Source organism: Tubulanus polymorphus, chromosome 9 (assembly GCF_964204645.1).
Source record: "Tubulanus polymorphus chromosome 9, tnTubPoly1.2, whole genome shotgun sequence".
NCBI classification, from domain to species: domain Eukaryota; kingdom Metazoa; phylum Nemertea; class Palaeonemertea; order Tubulaniformes; family Tubulanidae; genus Tubulanus; species Tubulanus polymorphus.
The window spans coordinates 3,050,319-3,072,200 of record NC_134033.1 but is presented as its reverse complement, the minus strand read 5'-3'; the positions used below and the strand labels follow the sequence as shown (position 1 = coordinate 3,072,200).

Below are 21,882 nucleotides of genomic sequence, written 5' to 3'. Positions count from 1 at the left end.
GACGAGACGAGATCACGTGTCCAGTTGAAGACGACGTACTGCAGAACATCGACTGTGATAGACCAGCAGTATAAGTGTTTAGACTGAGTTACTATATGTGGTATTCCATCAATTGTAGTGAGCAGTCCTGATTTATCATAGACTTGAATTAACGGGTTAGAGATTTTCCAATCTGATATTTTGTAAACTTGCACGAGTAACTGCGACTTAACTCTACTTGACAAAAAATCAATACGTGCTTTATTAGTTTTAGTATAAAACGATGAAGGCGGATGTCCGGTTTGTTCTCGTATAAGAGCTATAGGTTCACTGGTGCTGTTCCATCCGTCGTAAATTTGAGGACGAGTTTTCATCGGATCCTCACCGGGATATAATCTGAAATCTATCTCTATAAACGTTAAATTCATTGCAAACCCGTCTGGCATCCCGATCCATTCTAACAACAATTTACATCGCCGGGTAGAAATCATGAATTCATAACCTGTTTGAGTTGGTAATTCTTTAACCGCACGCTTTGAGCATTTATGTACGATTTTCAAGCGACTCTGTTCTTCAAAACGATATATGATATAAACCCGACTACCTCGTGCTCCATCGACGTTACTCCTAAACAACAACGAAATCAAATCGTTACTGCAGATATCTAGTTGTTTTCTTCCGGTAGCGCAGAGTTTGTTTTCGGACTCACCGATGAGAAGGTAGTTTTCGTTACAGAATATCGACGGCTCGATGTCGTAGTAAACTTGAACGAGAAAACTTCCCGGTAAAGAGCTGTTGACGAACCAACGACATTCAACACCGCGCACTAACGACGGATAGTTCGGTGAAACGATGTAACCAGACGTAGAATCGACGGAGTATTGAGTGTTGTTACAAGATGAACTGACTGTAACAGACGCGGCTTCCTCGACAGAGTTTGCGCGATCAGCCCGCGTAAATATACAGTCTCCGCAAGCGATCAGTAAAACTACGAACAACGCTTTCATTCGCTGCATATTGAACACAATTCACGCTTCAAAACAAACACATTTCTAACTATTTCCAAGTTTGCGCGATATTTCTCATAAGAGTCGCTGCAAAGTAATGACGAGTTGTCAGAATGTCAGAATTGATGTTGACGAAATGACCGAGTCCAATTATTTTGTAAAAAGATCTCCCATCAAACTGGCGCCAGTCTCGTATTTCTGTTACTTTCACCTGCGCTCGGTTTCGCAATAATTACCGCGGTTTCTAAATTTAGACGTGTTTTAATATATCGTGTCTATAATCATGTGCAATTATTTCTCTAAAAATATTTACTGTCGCTCCCGAACTGCGTTCAGTTTGTGATAATATTCGATAACATTTTCTATCTTTACCTCAAAATATTCTGCGTCTCTGTAAACTATTTCGTCAACATGTTTTTACGATTCACACTCTACAGTCAATATAATAACTGAGTTGAAGCTAAGTGAAGCGCGTGGATATCTGATTGTGGCGGGTAAGGACTTGTTCGGTGCTCACTCGGAAAACCAACACTAACCAAGTAAGACGACGATGACAGCGGTAGAATCGAAACAGAGAAATGTTCGGAATCTTTAGTTAGGAAACGGTTACAATAACCCCGGCGAGAATCTGACTCGCGCACTATGATTCGGTCCGTTCTAAATTTGTCCTGTTCCGGACACGGACCCGTTTAGAACGGTCTAACTGGTTCGTAGTGTGAACGCGACGAAAGTCCAACCAATAATAAATGAGGTGAATTGATAATTCAGAAACTTATGATCATCATTTAAAAACGTTTGATTTGACTCAATCTATGTACATCCGCATTATAGTCCGTTCAGCATTTTTACTTGGGACACGGATCAGCAAAATTCATCGTACTGAATTGTTTTCATTCCTCACTCCTCTTTTCGGCACAATTTTTCGACAAAAGAAAATTCTGTTATTCCCGTCCTGGTTTCAATCCAGTAACTTATAAAAGTTATGTTCATCTTAATTTTCAATCTCATGATTTGCGAAAACTAGTTCTTTTTCATTTTTTCCATTATTTGAATCAACTTAATCACAATTTCCAATAATTTTTGTTTTTTTGCGGTCCTTTGATGTTTTTTGTGTTGAATACTCTAATAATAAAAAAAATTAATTTTTTTCCCATTTGTGTCCCTCTGTTTTGGAACGCCTACACGTATGATGGCAAAAAATGATGATCTTATATGTTCGGTCACCGATAGTTGGGGAAATGTTTGTGTGTCTTAATAATGATTATTGAGAATAAGTTGGCGCCAGCGGTAGATTCAACTTTTAAGTATCCGATATAATTTGTTCCTCTGGTACGAAATTATCGTCTTTTGATAATAGGTTTAACTCAGATATATTAAAGAACTTTTTGATATTGTATTATTTCAACACTGGTTTATAATCGGTCCGTGAAAAAGAACATATATAACGCGTTCTCAAATGTTTTGATACTTTCTCAGTTTGTATCAAAAATATTGCCGATTTTTGGTCCTTAAGTCCTGAAAAATGATAAATTTACAGTGTAAAATCGTACAAACGTGTCATCTATACCACAAAACACTTTATTTCCTGACCAATTTATGATGTTATGTGTGGGCCATAGACCTCAATATCTGCCTGTGATCTCAACTTTCAATTAAGATTACGTAAGCTACTCGTGCCCAAAACGCGGCAGGCGCACAATAGAAAGTTACGCGCAGGGTAGTTTTATTGTCGCCGACATAGAGGACCAATATTTTGCTAATTGGATTCGGGAGGTTTAAACCTCCCAAGGTCAATTTACTAAAATTGTGACCTTCAGGGAGATTCTACGAAAGGCCGATCGTTATCAATTTTTGTTGAACTTGATACCATAATGCTCACTGGTTTTAATGTCAAACCATGTAGTCCATATTTGGTAAGTTGTAAATTACGTAAAACCGAAAGAAAAACCCATTATTGGATCGAGTCTTTCCTAATTACACGAATTACTTGAAATATCTAATAAATGAAATGTATACACAATACCAATAAGAACAACCTGATTGGATTCTGTTCGGAATTCATTCCAATATTTTCGTCATAAAAATCGGAGGCAGTATTTCTCATTGATTTTTTCAATAGCGTCATTTCAGCCATGGAATGTAAAAAAACGTTACTGATTCCATGGTTAAGCTCGTTTTCGAGTAAAATATTGCATTTGCTTCATTTCTCGTTGTGGTTTTGTCAAAGCTATATTTTCACAGTCCGATCAGTGATACAAATAGCTAGTCAGTTACCAACGGTATAGCCAATAGTCTACAGAACCACCCGAACAGCGAAAATTAGCAAATTGTACCAGTGATACCAGTTTTTGTCATGATTTATCGAACATGTCATTCAATAATCGATGTGATCGGGTAAAAACTCGCCCCGTAAAGGTCCCTTTCATTAAAAAATCCCCTAGTTAAATATACCCCAAGGTAAAGGCCCCTGGTAAAAAACCCGAATAAAGATTTTTCAGTGTCTAGTTGGATGTTCTTTTCTTGTTCCTCTGTATACCTGTATACCTTCTCTATCAGATGGAAATGTTGTTAACTGCAACTATCCGTTAATCAAACTGTTGAAATATATTTGATAATCGGGAGTGATGAAAAGTTAGGAATGAAAATTAACGGTTTAGCTACTTATATTTAGTTTAAAATCATGTGTTCTGCTTTAACAAATGCACTGTTTTATCTAAAAATATTATCTGACCCGAGTGCCTCAATCAAGGCTACATCAACAGTCCATCTCACTGATAACTTCATCACAAATAATCACCAGCCATTCAAGTGTTTAATCCTCATACAATACAATACAATTATCTCAAATCTAAATTTCATGAGATAAATGCCCCTATATTTCATAGGTTTTATTCCAACTGTTGCGACAGTCATATCAAAACTGGACTATTCATATCAATAGACGTTAAACTGGACTGTTATTATATGAAAAGTCTTTAAGGCCATATCATATATCTGAAGTGCGCTATGTTTTGCCTTGCAGTAATAATTTGATTTGTCACATGATTACTCCATATCTTCATATAATTTCCAAATAAACGAATACATTTCCATTGTTATGTTAAATGACATCAGCAAAAGCAAATAGACACAAACTACTACACTACTGTGTTTAGGATGGTTTAACAGATTGGACGCCGATTGATACGAAAAGTAGATTTCATGCAATCATTTTCTTTCTTTAAAATCGTTGCGAATTAACGCGCGAGTGTTCGACTCTGGACGAACGGTTAATGGAATTTTATCGGGTTAGTCTTTCTATAGCCGACTAGCTATTGAATACCAGTGATTAAGCCATAAGTAAATAAAGAAGTTACTTGGGATGTTTAATCAATTGATGACAATGTACAAGTAAAACCAGGCCTATGAGACACCCGTAATGTAAAATGATATCATGCAAGATATTCATATAAGCGTATTTTAGTCCTGATATGAATGAATGTACCCACATTTTAGGCAAGAATCGAGACTTGGTTTTATCCCATAACGTCAGCGCTAGTACATGCTTGAGATGAGATTGTTGGTTTATATTTTGAACTCTGTAAAGAAGTTTTGTACATTTAAGCGTGAATGACGCACTGTGATGAACTATTGTACGAAATAACATATTAAATTCAATGAAAGAATCTCAATGCTCCAAAAGGAATATAAGTGTAGTTAAGATTAATAGTTGTTTTTTTTTTCTTAATGAAAACCGATGATATAAAATAATTTAGCTTATTATCCCCAAAGTAAAAATCCCCCGGTAAAATATTCCCAATATTTGATTTAACTAACATAAAATCAACACAATTTATTATGTTCAAAAAAAACTCAACTCATAGATTCTAGATTTTATTGCACTTCTATTAACTGAAGATGATAGTAATGATGTATAGATGTATAATATGATGACCGAACGTTTGATGAAGATTAACTACTGTGGTTAGATACAATTCTCATTCTTAGGATACGAATCGGTTGATTGAATTCGGTCATTTAAACTACTGGCTAATTTACAGTGGTCACTATTGAAACGATTAATTGAAGTGCCCTTGAAATCAAGATAGATTCCTGTTGCATAAATTAACTAATTTTTAAGCGACCACCTTCTATTGTCGGTATTCGGTTAGCTCTTGGTTAGCCAGAAGTTTTACCATACAGACTCGGACTAGATGATTGAATTAAATCTTTGAATCAAAATATTGTCACTGGAGTAAATATATATTCCTTATTACACTTTCAGCAGTGATCATATTTTACATGTAAATTGAAGGTATTACTGTCATCTAAAGTTAATAAGGGATTAGAATCGCAAAATTTAAGTTGTTCAAAACCAACATGAAAATGAGAAGAAAATACACAATAACCGTGTATGGTGAATAACGAGACAAATCCCACAATGAATTCAGCTAAAAATCAAATGTTCTACGAGCAATGTTTCGGCTAATGCTATTAGCCATCATCAGGCCCCCGTCAACATGAAAATATTGATACGTAAATCGAACCATATCATAAGCATACTATACAACAAGAGTTATTTAGTTCGAATTAAAAGATAGTATGAATAAAATATGAAAAGATAGTATGAATAAAAAGTTCATTAATTTCATTTATTCTATGAATTTATTCAAAGATTTATTTCAACAAAAGAGATCAATGCACAGCTAAATATATATTGCAGTTGTATTGTGGATGAATATGTTTGAATAAATATCGTGCTTTCAAATGTTCTTGAAAAATCGCCAAGTGAGGATTTCACCTAGGGGATTTTTACCTACAACCATCTAAAATGCCCCAGGCCCTAAATCCAGTAGGTTTATGGCGAGAGGTTAAGATTAGGAATGTATTAGCAATATAATTTTTTGAAACAGTATTTTGTCTCCCGATGATTTGATTTGCAGGACAGACTTATTGTTGACCAAAGTTCTTAAAGTGAATTGCTTTAAAGTAATAAATATCAATGAAACAATATCATAAATTTTGAAGTGAGTTATTTTGTAATAATCCAATTTGAGTGCACTCCGATGCATGCTAAATTCTTATAAATTCATTTATAAATTTAATTTATACATTTTCCCTCCTCACTTATTCATTCTATATTAGTTTTACTAATGAACATAACAGTGACTTGTGCCTAATGTCAATAAGCAGCGATTGGGTGCCGCCTCTCTGTGTTAATCTATCACGAAAGATTTAACTCGATTAGAGCCGCCGAAAACGTATTTCTTTGCAGCCTAGAGTTTATGCATACATGTTCTAAATCAAGACAATATGCTCTATATCAGAGCAGGGAAGCACACTTCCCTGATCAGAGCTAAAGCATGCACTATACTAAACAAATGAGCATGCACTCATAATTCGTTTAAGAGTCCGAGGCTTAATTGTGAGAATTGTTATACAATGAGTAATTAAATGGTGGGATTACAATGGGAGAGATCATTTCATCAGCCACATCGTTGCCCCAGGGAGTTAGTTATATTCGTTATAGCCAAAATACCTTGACCATGGACTCTAAAACGTTTTAATGTCTAAATCGTTTTAGAGTCCATGACTTGACAGAATATAGAAATTTGCCCAGAAAAGTTATGCATATTCCATCAAAAAAGAATCAATAAAGACTTATATTATTTGAATTTAAATGAAGAGACGAGTAGTACTTTAAAGGTTAACTATTTATTTCGACGCACGAGCTTTCGCTTCTAATGTATAGAAGCTTCAATGAGTGAATTATTAGAATTGGTACATTTAGTAAATTCCGGAAACAAAACCTAGTCTTAAGAACTACCATTAACCAAGTTTCTAAGAATTTTGTTCCCTTATGATATTGAATGGTGTGAAATTGATGTGTCCCTAATTATATATCTTTATGCAAGTTCAACTAACTTACCCAGTTAGTGATGATAGTTGAATAATTAACAAAATAATAGTTGGAATATCGTTTAGGACAAATTAGGATTTTACCGGGTAAGTTTTTTCCTAATAGGCTACCTTTTTGAAGAGCATGCATCCTGAGATACGTATACAAAAATTCGTTTGATGCTAAATGCAGAGTTTTCACGGTAGAACATATTTGGGCATCAATTAATCACGTGAAGGGGATGAAATGACAATTTGTCACTGCCGAGCTTATTTTCTTTCACTGAACTTTTTCTATGTTTTTTCAATATTCTCTTATCCGACAGTATATACGCTGCGTACTAACTGTACACAATTTCGGGTTTGGGTTGTTTTTGAAAAAAAACAGATTTCCAGAAAATTGTAATTTTTGGGTTCTTGAAAACGGTCAATATGTTATAGCAGCTTAATGTATAAAACCGCATAGAATAGCTACAATAAACAAAATGTATCCAGGAAAATATATATTTCAGAACACGATCGTTTTCACTGAATTTAGCCTCATCATGTAGGATAAAATTAACTTCTGTTGATATTGCGATTGTGCTGTCGTTAGCTGTCGCATAGCTTATTCGAATCGCTATCGAAAGTAACAAAACAATTGTCACATGTGTCAATGAACTTATCGCTATTCGAAGTAATGGGCGTATTGAAAAATTTCTCAAGCACTTCGAATTTCCGATTGCTTAATCGCCAAATTTGCATTCGAAATATTAAGCCAATCTATTCTAATTCATACCTGGTCGTGTTATAAGCTATTCAAGCGTTTAGTTTGTACTTTATGATAAAATGAAATAGATTGATTGATGAAATATAAAACAAGTCAAACAAATTCAACTAACTGACTACTGCTGAGTTATTTGTATTTGATGAAAGAACATATTCTAGTTTCTGACATTGGCTCGAACCTTGATTATTGTTTATGTTGTACTATAACTAAGTATGCCAATGGATGTGTACATGCGCCTCTCTGCTGGCTAGAATCCTTGCATTCGATAGAAACTGACGGCATCAGTGAACTAACGGGGAAATTAGAATTGTATGTTTGACCACGGATTCTTCGTTTTTGAGTCCATGGTTTTGGCTCTGGTTTTATCGTGAGTTTGATTAACGTACATTGTAGAGAACAATGGTGGGGATTCGAATAACGTGCATCTTTTATTCAGAAAGAGTATCATTACGTATATACATGTAGAAATTAATACAATAACTTTAATCAGAATTATCTCATCACGCAGAACCAGTGAAATAGCCGTTGTAAAGCCGCAAAGTAAATTGAATGAAATTGACATAATGTCAACGTCTTACGGTCAACAAATAAAACATATTGTACAATAATGAACGAATCAATGAGTAGTGCTCACACATTTGTTTCCATTTCATAAGAATCAATTCCAAACAGATGAATCAGATTCGAATTTTTGCTTCTTCGTTATGCGAAGTTTTTTTTTATATCAGGGACTCTTAAACGATTTAGGTTTTAGAGTCCATGGTTATATGAATATCTTATGATTTCTCAACTTTCATCAAATACTTAGGAATGCCATTGAAAGATTTTCAAACCATTGAACGTTTGGGTAAAAAGTTCTGCTAAATTTGATTACCATCGGCTTTTTAGATAATCTCCACGAAGGTCACAATTTTAGTCATTTGACCTTGGGAGGTTTAAACCTCCCGAATCCAATTTGCGAAATATCGGTCCTCTTTGTCGGTGGTAATGAAAGAATACATAGAGCGAAGTTTCTATTGTGCGCCGGCCGCATTTTGTTCACGAATAGCTTACGTAATAAATTGAAAGTCGAGATCACAGGCGGATATAGCGCTCTATGGCCCACGCTCAATTCATAAACTGGTCCGCAAATAAAGTGTTTAGAAGTATAATTGACACGTTTGTACGATTTTGCGCTGTAAATTTATCATTTTTCAGGACTCAAGGACCAGAAATTGGCAATATTTTTGATACAAACTGAGAAAGTATCAAAACATTTGGGAACGTGTTCTATCGCAATATTCCCCAATCAACTGTGTTTATGCATTACGATGTTATATTTCTGGTGGGAGGTGCTTCGTCTCTCGTGGTAGAAACAGTTAATATTGATAAATCTAACTAACAGCGTCCTCGCGAGAGACATGAATTCTTAATCCGTATCATTTTCATCGAGTGACTTAAATCATTGTTAAACTCAATTCTTCTTTCGGAACTAATTGACTAATTGACGATTTTTCAAATGTTTGAAGGTTGAATCGTAGATTACTATTTAGAAATATAACGCCTTCGAATTAGGGGAATTTTGTATCCATGAAACCCTAAATCCTAGTTTCAAACGGATGATTCCCTCTCGCTCCAATCAGACCTGCTTATATTTACGCAAGAATCTTGGGGATATAGATGTTAAAGTATTAGATATTAAGTGTAAGATTAATCCTTCTCAGTTAGAAATAATTTTAAAGGTTTTTACGAGTTAGTAATTTGGAAAACACGACTCCGGTAAAATTACTACCAATTCAAGCAAGTTGTGAATTAGATATAACAAAAAACCAAAATGTACGGTACTTATGATAATCGGAGTAATTTTGCCCTGCCGTAAACTTATCTCATAGTATTCGTTCATCTTATGCGGTCACGTGACTCCAAACGAACTCAACCAAGTTTTAGGATTTCGAGGTTCAAACCGGGGCTGATTATCCATAGAATTGTCACCGGTTGTGGTATTTATCTATCAATAGACTCATAAACTAGTTCATACGTCCACGATTGAATTAAGTTTCGACGATTCAATTCATACGACAAACTATTTTCGCATTTTACCATTTCTCTGGTTTTCAATGTTGTGGTTTTCAGTGGTTCATAAAATACCGATCTGATTAAGGTCCTGTCTAATATAGATGAACTGTTCCTTGATAAATGAGGAATATATGAACAGTGTTAATTAGTAAATTGTCCTATAGTATACGTCCCATGGTTGGGCTGTTTTTTAAATAGAACCCAAATGTTAGAAGAACTTATAATTCATTGAGCACTCACCTGGCATTTTGTATTAATTGTTTTAGGGGTGCTCTGGAGAATAAAATCGGGTTGATACTATTTATACGAATGTAAAACAGTTATAAACTTAAAATCATCGATATCATTGTTTATTTTTCATTGATAGTATAATTATTTTTTTATGTTTTTCAAAGCTGGAAGAAAAAACGTCAGAATATTTATTTCACGCGAATCTATTATGTTTGAAAATCTTTGTTAAGACGCGGTAAAGATTGCAAAATAATATTTTTCTAATAGAAATAATGTTATTAAAGAAATTAAAGATGGATGTGTTTGATCATGATGAACTTCGATATATGATAAATTCTTTCAGTATAATACCTGTCATTTAGCAACGTATAATAGTTGTCATAAGAATAAAACGACATTACATGTTCATCATCATGTTATTACTCTACAATTGTTAATAAGTTTAGTTAATAGCAACCTTTTCACCGTTGTATATTATTCAGTGCTTCATGTGATAGCGATTTAATTAAGGTCCTATCGTAAAATAGAGTAGAGTTTCTTACAGAGAAACTTACATTATGATTCCTCCAGCACGTTATCTGGCATTTTCTATAATTGTTGTATGAAAATAAATATGATTGACGTTAAAACCTTTCGATCGTTTCATGAAATTTTTAGCAACAATCAAAAGTTGATTCAAATGAAGCCCATTGGGCTTGGCCCTGCTTTGTTTATTTCATCGTTGTTTCTACAATGAGTTTTCTTCGAATGAGTAATATCGACTTTTATCACTTGTGGTGACTCTTTCTCATATTCGAGACGTTTGAATCGGTCAGTTTGGACGGTTTATGAATTTACACGCGCCAATCCGCTGGACTTGGAAAAATCCGACACGATTGCAAATATTAGGATTCGAGCATGCAAGCACTGGACCCTAACACCTTTGGTCCCTCTAGACCCATAACTGTAAACCTCTCGATTGAAAAAGCTGCCATTTGGTTCACAGAAACGACACTATACCTCGGTGGCAGCACCGTACGGTCTAATTCAATGCAAATGTACTATATTGATAAAGACGAATAGAAGCAAGCGGGTTCGTAATGGGAGATTTTCCGAGTTTTTGAGCTGGTAAGTGATTTAGATATTCATTCATTACAATAAAAATTGTAATAAATTTCTCTAGTTGTTATTAAACATCGAAGTTCCTAATTTACATAAACTTCATAGAATCAACTGAAAACGCTCTTAAAAATTTTTCTTCGAATTAACATGGATGATAATTCGGGTTATAGACAATGAAAATTCGATTTAATGAAAGTATTGCAAACTAGTGTTTCATCTAATTCATGTTATTTTCAAAAGGATTTGAGGCGTTGCATAAACATATCATTTCAACGCGATCTACTTCATACAGTGAAATATATTCGCTAAGATATTGAAGTTAAGATGTACAGGGTCAGCCTGGTATTATATCTAGCCAGTGGTGGTCGTCGTGTCCATTGAACCATGACGTAATCTGTTTATATCGTGTCCTGTTATTATTGTCCTCGGCCTTTGAAATCACGAAATTAAATTGAATTGTAAAACGTTCGATTCGAAGTGAATCAGTTCGAGGATCAATCCTACTTAACATTGGTCAAATCCAGCTTACAAATAGTTATGTGTAGCCCAAGTTGAGCACTTTGACCACAATCTAAAGCTTAGCGGATACTGACGTATTCAGCATTTCTACATGAAATTGAACGTCCTTGAGATCACTCCCTGGTCTAACACGCTTTGAATCGTCCGGTAGAATTTTAAGTATTTGTATTTTTTTTTATGTCGCCCTTTCGCAATTGCTCTGATTGCTACCGTGCCGATTAAACCAACCCAAATCGACCGGAAGACTCAAACTCTTCCGGAATAAACTAAGGAGCTCCACACGTCACATGAATCATGGCGAGAAGACATTTTGTGGAGTCAAAATGTCTAATCACCATGATTTAATTTCAGTAAACTGCAGAGCTGTAGGATAGTCAATCCAAACTTATGTTTCAAAAATGAGCGCAAATTATCGCAACAATGGGGATCTCGAGGGACCGCCACAAGATGGCGCCTAGAAGCTGGAAACTTATTTATTGTGAATCATTGTATTCGTTCACCTAATGCGGTCACGTGACTCCAAACGAACTCAAACCGAGTTTTAGGATTTCAAAGTTCAAACCCGATTTATAGATAGGCAAACATTATACGGGGACTCGTGTCAAACTGTGGTTTATTTACTGGATGTCGTCAATCCTAGTCGTCGTTTATTGCGTTCGCGAATAGATTTCATATCGATAGTTAGAATTGTATAAAGAAGCGGATTCAGAGACGAGTTGATCGGTAAAAATAGAACGGCCAGCCAAGCGGCCACCTGGTTCGGTATCTCGACCGAAAATACGGCGCAAAACTGAACGATTATTATCGGTAGCCAGCAAAATAAATTACAAAGATTGATTACTAAACTCCTTCGAGCCAAAACAAGTTCGGTAGGATCAGCTCTTCCCGAACCCGACCTACTCCCAGATACGAGTCTATACATCTGAGCGTACGTCGTCATTATCGTAGCCAATACGGCCGCATTAAACAAGGCAAAAATAGCGAATGAATAGTGCCAGCCATTGACGTCGATCGTCAGTAAATTCATAGGCAAACAAACTCCGGTTGTACCGTAAAAATTGTCTCCGAAGTAAGACGACGATGACAGCGGTAGAATAGAAACTGTGCTTATAACGAGCCAACAAATGCTGCAAATACCGATAACGTATTTCGGAGTTATAATCGGACTTCTGGAAAACGGGTTGACGATATTTGAATATCTCTGACGCGTTAGAATTAAGAGAAAAGTCAAGGAACCTTCGCAGGAAACGGCGACAATAACCCCGGCGAGACGACATAATGAGCTATCCGTCCAGGTTTCAGAATTCAGATAATAAACGCCTTTGAACACGTGGTCAGCTCCTGCGATCAAAAACAAATAGACCGACATCAGAAAATCACAACCGGCAATATTTATGATGAAGATATCTGAAGATGTGTTACGTGTTCCGGTGGATTCCATCCGCAAAGCTTGAACTCGAAATGCAATAACGATACTGTTAGCGAGAAAACTGAAAGTTGCGATCATCCAGATGATGGCTCTCAGTACAGCGTTACCCATCAGGTCAGAGCAGGTCGAAAATTGATCAGCTTCGGGAAGACATCGATCAACATTCGATGCCATGCAGCAAAATTTGTAAGCATCCGAAGCGAGGTATTTCAATGATGTAAGATCGCCAAGAACGTTTCTTTGTACGGATATTACTTCAAAATTGTTGACGAGGTCTAAAATTTCAAGTCGAACCAATCCCGAAAAAGCATAGCTAGAAATATAATGTATTTTGTTACTGCTGATATTTAACGACTGTAATGCGGATAAACCTTTAAATACATTTTCACCGAGAACCGATATAGAAAGTCCGTGAAGATCAAGATTAGTTAGTGACGTCAGACCTCGAAAACTACCGTCTTCTAAATGTTGCAGCGGATTTCCGATAAGAAATAGTTGTTTTAAACCGATCAAACCTGCGAATGTATTAGCAGATAATGATGTTAATCGGTTGTGAGTTAGGTCTAATGTGTATAGATTGTTTAGACTAGAAAACGCGTTTGGAACGATGTAAGACAAATTATTGTCCGAAATATCGAGAAAACGAAGATAAATGAAAGAGTTGAACGTCGACACGTTAAATACGACTCGGTTATTCGACAAAATCAAAACCCGAGTTGATTGTATAAAACGACCAGTAATATCTGATAAAAGAGCATTTTCACAATCGATGAAATGACCCCGGCAATTACAACGTTCAGGACACGTGACCTTACAGTATGACTCGTCATCTGAGTTATGTTTACAATTAACGACACCGTCGCAAACTTCAGATTGCGGAATACATCGATTCTCCCTGCCACATTTAAACATTCCCGGACACGACCAAGTCTCGCAGTTTCGTTCATCTTCTGAATTAGGACAATCGGATCGACCGTCACAAACGTGTCTGATCGGTATACAGTAAGATGCCGGACATTTTACAGTACCAGCCGCGCATTCGAAGTCATTACACGCGAGTATATGTTCAAGATTTCTACATACCGGGAAACCAATCGGCATCCTTTCTAAAATACACCTTTCGTGTCGGGAATAACAGCGAGGAGAATTGAACGAACATCTTTGTTCATCCGATTCCTTACACAGATCTGTGAAACGAGTCGTACAGTGATTGCCATTATTACAGTAAACATCGGGATTCAATGTCATATTAGTGACCAGTTCGTCTTCTTCGAGACTTCCGCTACAATCCACGACACCATCCCGATACAACTGAGAACTAATACATTCACCGTCCCCGCACGAGAAACCCTGACAAAGTTCGGCAGTGCATCCGATCTCATCGGAACCGTCTTTACAGTTGGCTAGTCCGTCACATCGTTTATAACTATCGATACATTGGTGATTGGAACAGCGATATCGCGTAGATAAACACGGTGGATGATAGCACGAGTTCTCATCTGATCCATCGACGCAATCTCTCATAAAGTCGCAGAAACCGCTAATCGATATAACCTGTCCATCGTTACAGCGGAACTGACTGTGTAAATTGATATCCGTACAATTGAGTTCATCTTCACCGTGTTGACAGTCGTGTATGGTATCACATACACGATGGTCGCTGATACATCTTTGATCGTTACATTCAAACTGCCACGATTTACAACCGCTTATAGAAGCCAACTCTTCACCAGTTACATTATAGGTACATAACACGGAATGCGCTTTATCTTTTGTATCATCGAAAGGTTTTAATATCCATTTAACCGATTGAATATACGTAATTTCATTTCTGGTCACCAGTGGTTTGATAACTTTAAATCCGTCGCGGTCCATTGTCAGTATAGCGCCATATTGATGTCGATATTGAAATTCGCTGACCAAATTGTTCATATCGCTTTCAGTATTTGAAGTGAGTCTTACTATTTCGGCGCGGATGCTGTGACACATTTTTCTAGCACTCCGAATATTCAAACCTCGATTGTTTTTCCAGTCGGTTTGTATTTGATAACATTGTCCGAAAATAGTTACCCAACCTCTTGGACAGGTTGAATTAATCAAAGTAATATCGGGAATCATTTGATCTATGGTTTTATTTAGTTCTGTATTTGTTGAATTGTTCGCGTCGTTTATCGTTGAATTGTGTTTGTTTTTGATGTCGATTCTCTCGGATTCACAAATGAATGTCGTGTGCGTCTCCTCGATTTGACACGGGAATCGAACCCAGTTCGCCGATCCTCGTGGATTATTCAGTATCATCGCCGTACACGGCATATTCACGTCATTTATCGGTTGTTTTCTTAGCGGAGATATCAATCCTCGAATAACTTCTGGTATCGTTTCATTAATAACAGGTTTATACCACTCTGTGTAGCTCAATGGTTTACCGTCAGTCCACGTGTAATAACCATCATTCTGTTTCGTGAAGAAAATGAAATATATCACTTCTTTATAAATCTTTCTATTTTAATTAATATTTGAATACATTAGTCTTACCTTCCATTTTAATCCAATCAACATTATGAGCGCTTTTAATGTGTACGCCATTCGGAAAAGTTTTGTAGCGAATAATCTTTTGATTGAAATCATTTCCTGTTCTGAGTTGATACTGAGTAGATGTCCCGCGTACCTCTGTCTACAGTATATTTCAGCGTTTTCCCAATTCAGACGTTCATCTCTGATGAATTTGATGCAAGAAATTCCGGAATCCTGAAATCCTTGTTTACAGTAGAAATCATCGAAATGTTTAATCGGTAACGACTCGTGTAAAGTGTATTGTATTTGAAATGTCGGAATTCTATTGTTTACTTCAAAACGTAAAGTATTATCTGATATACTATAAAATATAAGTCCACGAACCGCGTTATTTTCACATATTAAAGTTTCATGTTGAGTTTCAATGGTTTTGAAATATTTCCCATTAAGAAAGGGTTCGTAATTGATTGATTGTATGAAAATGATCGGATCTTTTCGACCGAATCTGTCTGTTTCACATGATACTGATCCAATAAATTTCACAATAAATCTGTAATATTGAAATATATTTTGTTGTATCGGGTTTTCAAATCTATATGAAATCGACTTTGATGTACTTCCTGCCGAACCCGGGTAGTTCGGTGACTGCACTAGTCCACATTTATCTTTAGTAGTAACTGGAAGAAATGAGCTGTCAAATCCAAAACTAACCGCTTTTTTCACTCCTAGACATTTACGACGTAGTTTAACTATTAGTGGATACTGCCAGAATCCAAACCCATCGACTGTGAAATCTACAGTGTTTAATACGAGACTGTTATTAAGAAACTGATTACTCAAACTCAGAAACTGATCACATCGCCAAGACATCTTGAGAAAACATTTATCAATTTGATATTCGTGTTCTGATAATATGTGAATATTTTTCGAGCGAAGGCGTCGATTTTCAGGTGTAATCACGAGACAGTGTGACGTCATATTGATCTGACGTTCTTCATCCTGTAGAACGTAACCGTCACAATCAGTAGGAGCAAATCGAAGAGATGATCTGAAAGGATCACCATCTGTTAACTGATTGTTATAGTAATAAGCGTATGCTACTACAGTAACCGGTCCACCTGATGTAATCAGGCTGACGACAGATCGACCGTAGTATGAACCAGGACAATACGGACCATAGCGTCTAGCTGTGAAATTACTACCATCAAATATATAAAAACCAGCTCGATCACAGTTTTCTGATAGCACTGTTAGTTTCAACCGTTCTTCGTAGATGTTCACTTTCCAGTTTAGTTGTAATGTAGTTACACGATACAATGTATTCTTTGATCTCGGGATCAATTGATTAGCTGTTAAACCATTCGCGCCCACATCATTCTGAAATATAAGAGAATCGATTACAACATTGAACGTTTACAATACGACAATTCTAAACTCCTTACGACTTAGAATTAGATAAATATATCAATAACAGTTCAAGATGTTCCAAACTTAACCCAAATTCTCAACACCCATCATAATTAGTGTCTGCGCAAACAACATGTGTTTTGGGTCACATTGCGTTATTATTCCAAGTTTCTCGGTAAAGTTTCACTGGTCAAAATCGCCATCAAAATATATGTAATTACAATGATTTTATTACACGATCCAAACTTACAAATCATTATAATACACTTACCGATATCCTTGGTTTGTTGACGTAGACGTCTGATATTGTCATTGATTTCGCTTTAAATTCTATTTTCAAATTCGATCTTGAGAAATCCGATGTCGTTAAAACGCACAGAATCACGAGAAATCCGTCTGATTTTACACTCAGGGAATTAAGATGGTTAAAACTGAGTAAAATATCAGTTCTCACAATACGTAATCCTTCCTGTTTATATACACCAACGACACCTGATGACGAGACGAGATCACGTGTCCAGTTGAAGACGACGTACTGCAGAACATCGACTGTGATAGACCAGCAGTATAAGTGTTTAGACTGAGTTACTATATGTGGTATTCCATCAATTGTAGTGAGCAGTCCTGATTTATTGTAGACTTGAATTAACGGGTTAGAGATGTTCCAATCTGATATTTGGTAAACTTGCACGAGTAACTGTGACTTAAACGACAGTTTATTTGAAATGAATTCAATACGTGCTTTATTAGTTTTAGTATAAAACGATGAAGGCGGATGTCCGGTTTGTTCTCGTATAAGAGCTATAGGTTCACTGGTGCTGTTCCATCCGTCGTAAATTTGAGGACGAGTTTTCATCGGATCCTCACCTGGTCTTAATCTGAAATCTATCTCTATAAACGTTAAATTCATTGCAAACCTGTCTGGCATCTCGATCCATTCAAACAACAATTTACATCGCCGAGTAGAAATTGTGAATTTATAACCTGTTTGAGTTGGTAATTCGTTTACTGCACGTTTTGAGCATTTATGTACAATTTTCAAACGACTCTGTTCTTCAAAACGATATATAATATAAACCCGACTACCTCGCGCTCCATCGACGTTACTCTTAAAAAACAACGAAATCAAATCGTTACTGCGGATATCTTGTTGTTTTTTTCCGGTAGCGCAGAGTTTGTTGTCGGACTCACCGACGAGAAGGTAATTTTCGTTACAGAATATCGACGGCTCGATGTCGTAGTAAACTTGAACGAGAAAACTTCCCGGTAAAGAGCTGTTGACGAACCAACGACATTCAACACCGCGAACTAACGACGGATAGTTCGGTGAAACGATGTAACCAGACGTAGAATCGACGGAGTATTGAGTGTTGTTACAAGATGAACTGACTGTAACAGACGCGGCTTCCTCGACAGAGTTTGCGCGATCAGCCCGCGTAAATATACAGTCTCCGCAAGCGATCAGTAAAACTACGAACAACGCTTTCATTCGCTGCATATTGAACACAATTCACGCTTCAAAACTAATACATTTCTAACTCTTTCCAAGTTTGCGCGATATTTCTCAAAAGTGTCGCTGCACAGTAATAAATGACGAATTCGCAAATGTCAGAAGTTGACGAATGGATTGAGTCCAATTATTTTGTAAAAAGATCTCCCATCAAACTGGCGCCAGTCTCGTATTTCTGTTACTTTCACCTGCGCTCGGTTTCGCAGTAATTACCGCGGTTTCTAAATTTAGACGTGTTTCAATATATCGTGTTCTATAATCATGTGCAATTATTTCTCTAAAAATATTTACTGTCGCTCCCGAACTGCGTTCAGTTTGTGATAATATTCGATAACATTTTCTATCTTTACCTCAAAACATTCTGCGTCTCTGTAAAACACTTCGTCAATATCTGTTTCGATAATTCACACTCTACAGTCAATATAATAACTGAGTTGAAGCTAAGTGAAGCGCATGGATATCTGATTGTGATGAGTAAGGTCTTGTTTGGAACAGATTTTTTTGAAGAAACAATAGCAACCAAGTAAGACGGGGATCACAGCGGTAGATCCGGAATCTACACCTCGGAATACATCTTCCTACCAAGTTTAGAAGGAATCAGAGAAAAAATTTTTTTCGCCGAAAAAAAACTCCTGGACTTACACCTTAGATTTTTGCCGTTTTTAGCCAAAAAATCGAATCTGTTCGATTTGCTTGAAATTTAAGTCCTAAATATTTTCGGGGGTGCTGATTCCAAATCTGCAATCAGATTTCAAATATCTCAAAAACCCTGGGGTCCAGGGCCTTTTTAAAATTTACCCCTAAGAATTCGAATTTCTCATTTTTGAGGCCTCGGATCCTAAGAATTCTTTCAGATTTGTGATCAGCACCCCAGAATGCATGTCTATACTAAATTTCTCCGAAATTGGAGACAAAAAATATTTGACCCCTAACCCTCGTTTTGGGGGGTACCTTAGATTGCCATTTCTATGATACACCAGTAACTAGACTTAACTCTAACATAACTCAAATTTATTAAGTTTCATGTATATTTTTAGGATGTTTGTCATCAATATGGCGGAACTATTGACGGTTGTTATGGTGGTGACGATTCCCCCTTTACCTACAATCAGTAGAGAATTGATTTGAGCATTATACAGACATTGATGCAGTGGAGCAGATGGACCAAGATGAACCAGGACGAACCCCAATAAACCAGGATGAACCAGGACGAACCCAGATAAACCAAGATGAACCAAGTAGAGTTGTGACTTGGAAGAAATGCTAGAAATTGATGTCTCATTTTAATAGTTATCAATAGGTACGTAGGCAATCGAGGCTGGAGACATGCTAGTACAAAGGGAATCGGATTTCTATTCTTAAGCCTAGTTACTGTGTGAAACTCCCTGGCCCTGCTCCCTCTCTCTATCATTCCCTAGCCTAGCATCTAGAATGATGTTACATTGTTTACAATGTTATTATATTGTAGATAACAATGATCTGTACATGTGGGGTAGAAATAAACATGGCTCCTTAGGTTTCGGAAACATGGACGATCAATTCTTTCCGTTTAAGGTAAGTCTCAATTTCTCTAGATTTAAAACACTCCTAAAGCACCAGTCACTCAAAATTTTTGGTTTATTTCTACAAAGAAATGTCGGCTTTTAACTCAAAAACAGTAAACCTTGTCTTACTGAAGCGGAGACTTGCAAAATTTATACTTGCTAAGCAAAAATCTGAGTTGAGGATCAGAAAATTCCATTAGAAAGTCAGAAAATGATTTCATTTCCGTCTGAATTCGACAAAAGTCCAGGAGTTTTTAGACATTTCCGAGTTAGATTGCTAGGTTTTAATTCTCGACCACAGAACTTGAATCATCAGTCAATGGGATATCACTGGTATCACATTGATTCAAGTTAGGAGCAGACTCTACTGTACTGTAATAACATAGCGCACCAGAAACAACATGTGTGATACTGATGCATCATAAATCTGATGTCTGATATTGTAAATATGATTTCAGGTTTCGATTCCTGGGTCAGTTCAGTCAGTTCTTTGCGGAGTTGATCACATGTTCGCTTTATGCAAGACTTTTATTTGATATTTAACTCTGATGCACATTTTTCACTGAAATAAAAAAAAATTTCACAATAAATTGATTATTCACTAATTTTGTGGTGGTTGTTACTGATTTTCTGTTCTAGTTTAAGTGGAATCTCGTTGATATGAATCTTGTGGGATGCAATTGTTGAATCAAACTGGTTTCGTCTTTACACAGATTTGTCGTATTAACGATGTTCAACTGAAGTTTTTCCAGTTGTTTGCACCAATTTGTGGTTGGGAGAGTTTGATTTTAACCCTGACCAAGAAGGGTCGACCTTAATAGGAGGTTTAATGGTTCACGTGCTGCAACTTTGATGATAGCGTTGGATGAATGCACTTTTTGGAGAATAAAATTTAATTTGCTTTAGATTCTGTCTGTGGCATGTGAGTCTACCTCTTTACCGCTTTATGCAATTAGATTCCGTTGACAGAAGAGTTCTATCAAAAATGGCTTGAAAATCGTTTTAAAAAGAAGATCCCCTTTCCAAAAGCTTAAAAATTAATTGAATTATTCATAGAAAACGGAATCGTGGTGAATAATGAACGAAATTCGGCTAAAAAATATCTGTATTACTTGCATGCCACAGTAAGATTGCGAGGCTGGGTTAGATATCAACCGTACAGTGCTGCCCCTATGAATAACGACAGCGGAATTTCTGTGAACTAAAATAGCGCCGCCGGAATATGAATTTCCCAATTACGTACAATACGGACCAGTGTGGCACCTAATTCTATTAAATATGATACTATGAATACGCTAAAATTTTTTAATGAAATTTTCTTATTTTTTAGGTAACGATATTCAATTTTGATAGCTAAAATTCACTTTCTTATCAATTAATTAGTATTTATATTCAGAATAAGTAATTCATTTATATTTTTGAATGATAATTTATCATCTGAATTGACAAAATTTCCATATTTTTTCTTCGATATATTTTAATTGCGCGCAAATAATCAGGGAACATTCAAACACCTGTCGCTCTCTGCCAGACGATACTAAAAATATCCCGATTCAAATTTACTCTTTAAAGGTTAATTCTCTTATAGAATAATTGTTTGGTTCAAACGTTTCAGAGCAGTTGAAAGATTTTGAGAATTCCCTCGGAATCCGGCCCGCAAATCGGTAATTAGTTCGTCCACTACGGCCGTCCGAAGACTCTGGCAAGCGAGTATTAAGTTAGTTCACGTTTTCCCCGCTATCGTTATATGTAGGGGCAGCACTAGACGGTCGACATGGAAATCGCGCACTGTGGAGCACGCTCAATTCAATCTCTAATTCTTTATTTACAATGAAACAAAGTCTCTCAATTGATAAAGACTTTAAAGCCACAATGATTCCCAACGTACGAGCTTTGATATTGGTTTAAAAGATAAGAATTCATGAGATTTCGTGCCCTCA

General features: G+C 36.4%; 1 protein-coding gene across 1 annotated transcript; it reads right to left on the bottom strand.

Annotated features, from left to right (window-relative positions):
• Window positions 1–12,151: 12,151 nt before the first annotated feature.
• Window positions 12,152–14,491, bottom strand: LOC141911225 (G-protein coupled receptor GRL101-like). Its single transcript, XM_074802206.1, has 3 exons — window positions 14,125–14,491; window positions 13,411–13,530; window positions 12,152–13,242 (listed from the first exon to the last, which is right to left on the bottom strand). The coding sequence occupies exons 1-3, from the start codon at window positions 14,489–14,491 to the stop codon at window positions 12,152–12,154; spliced, it is 1,578 nt and encodes a 525-aa protein (XP_074658307.1).
• Window positions 14,492–21,882: the final 7,391 nt, after the last annotated feature.

Excerpts from the sequence above, each read along its gene's own strand:
- LOC141911225 (XM_074802206.1), bottom strand. The coding sequence starts at position 14,491 with ATGAGAGATTGCGTCGATGGATCAGATGAGAACTCGTGCTATCATCCA. Across the intron at positions 13,531-14,124 it reads GGAATCGGATGAACAAAGAT|ACCTAACTCACAACCGATTA; the intron begins GTTCGTTCAATT and ends TATACACATTAG. Across the intron at positions 13,243-13,410 it reads AGAAGACGGTAGTTTTCGAG|ACCTCGTCAACAATTTTGAA; the intron begins GTCTGACGTCAC and ends TTGAAATTTTAG.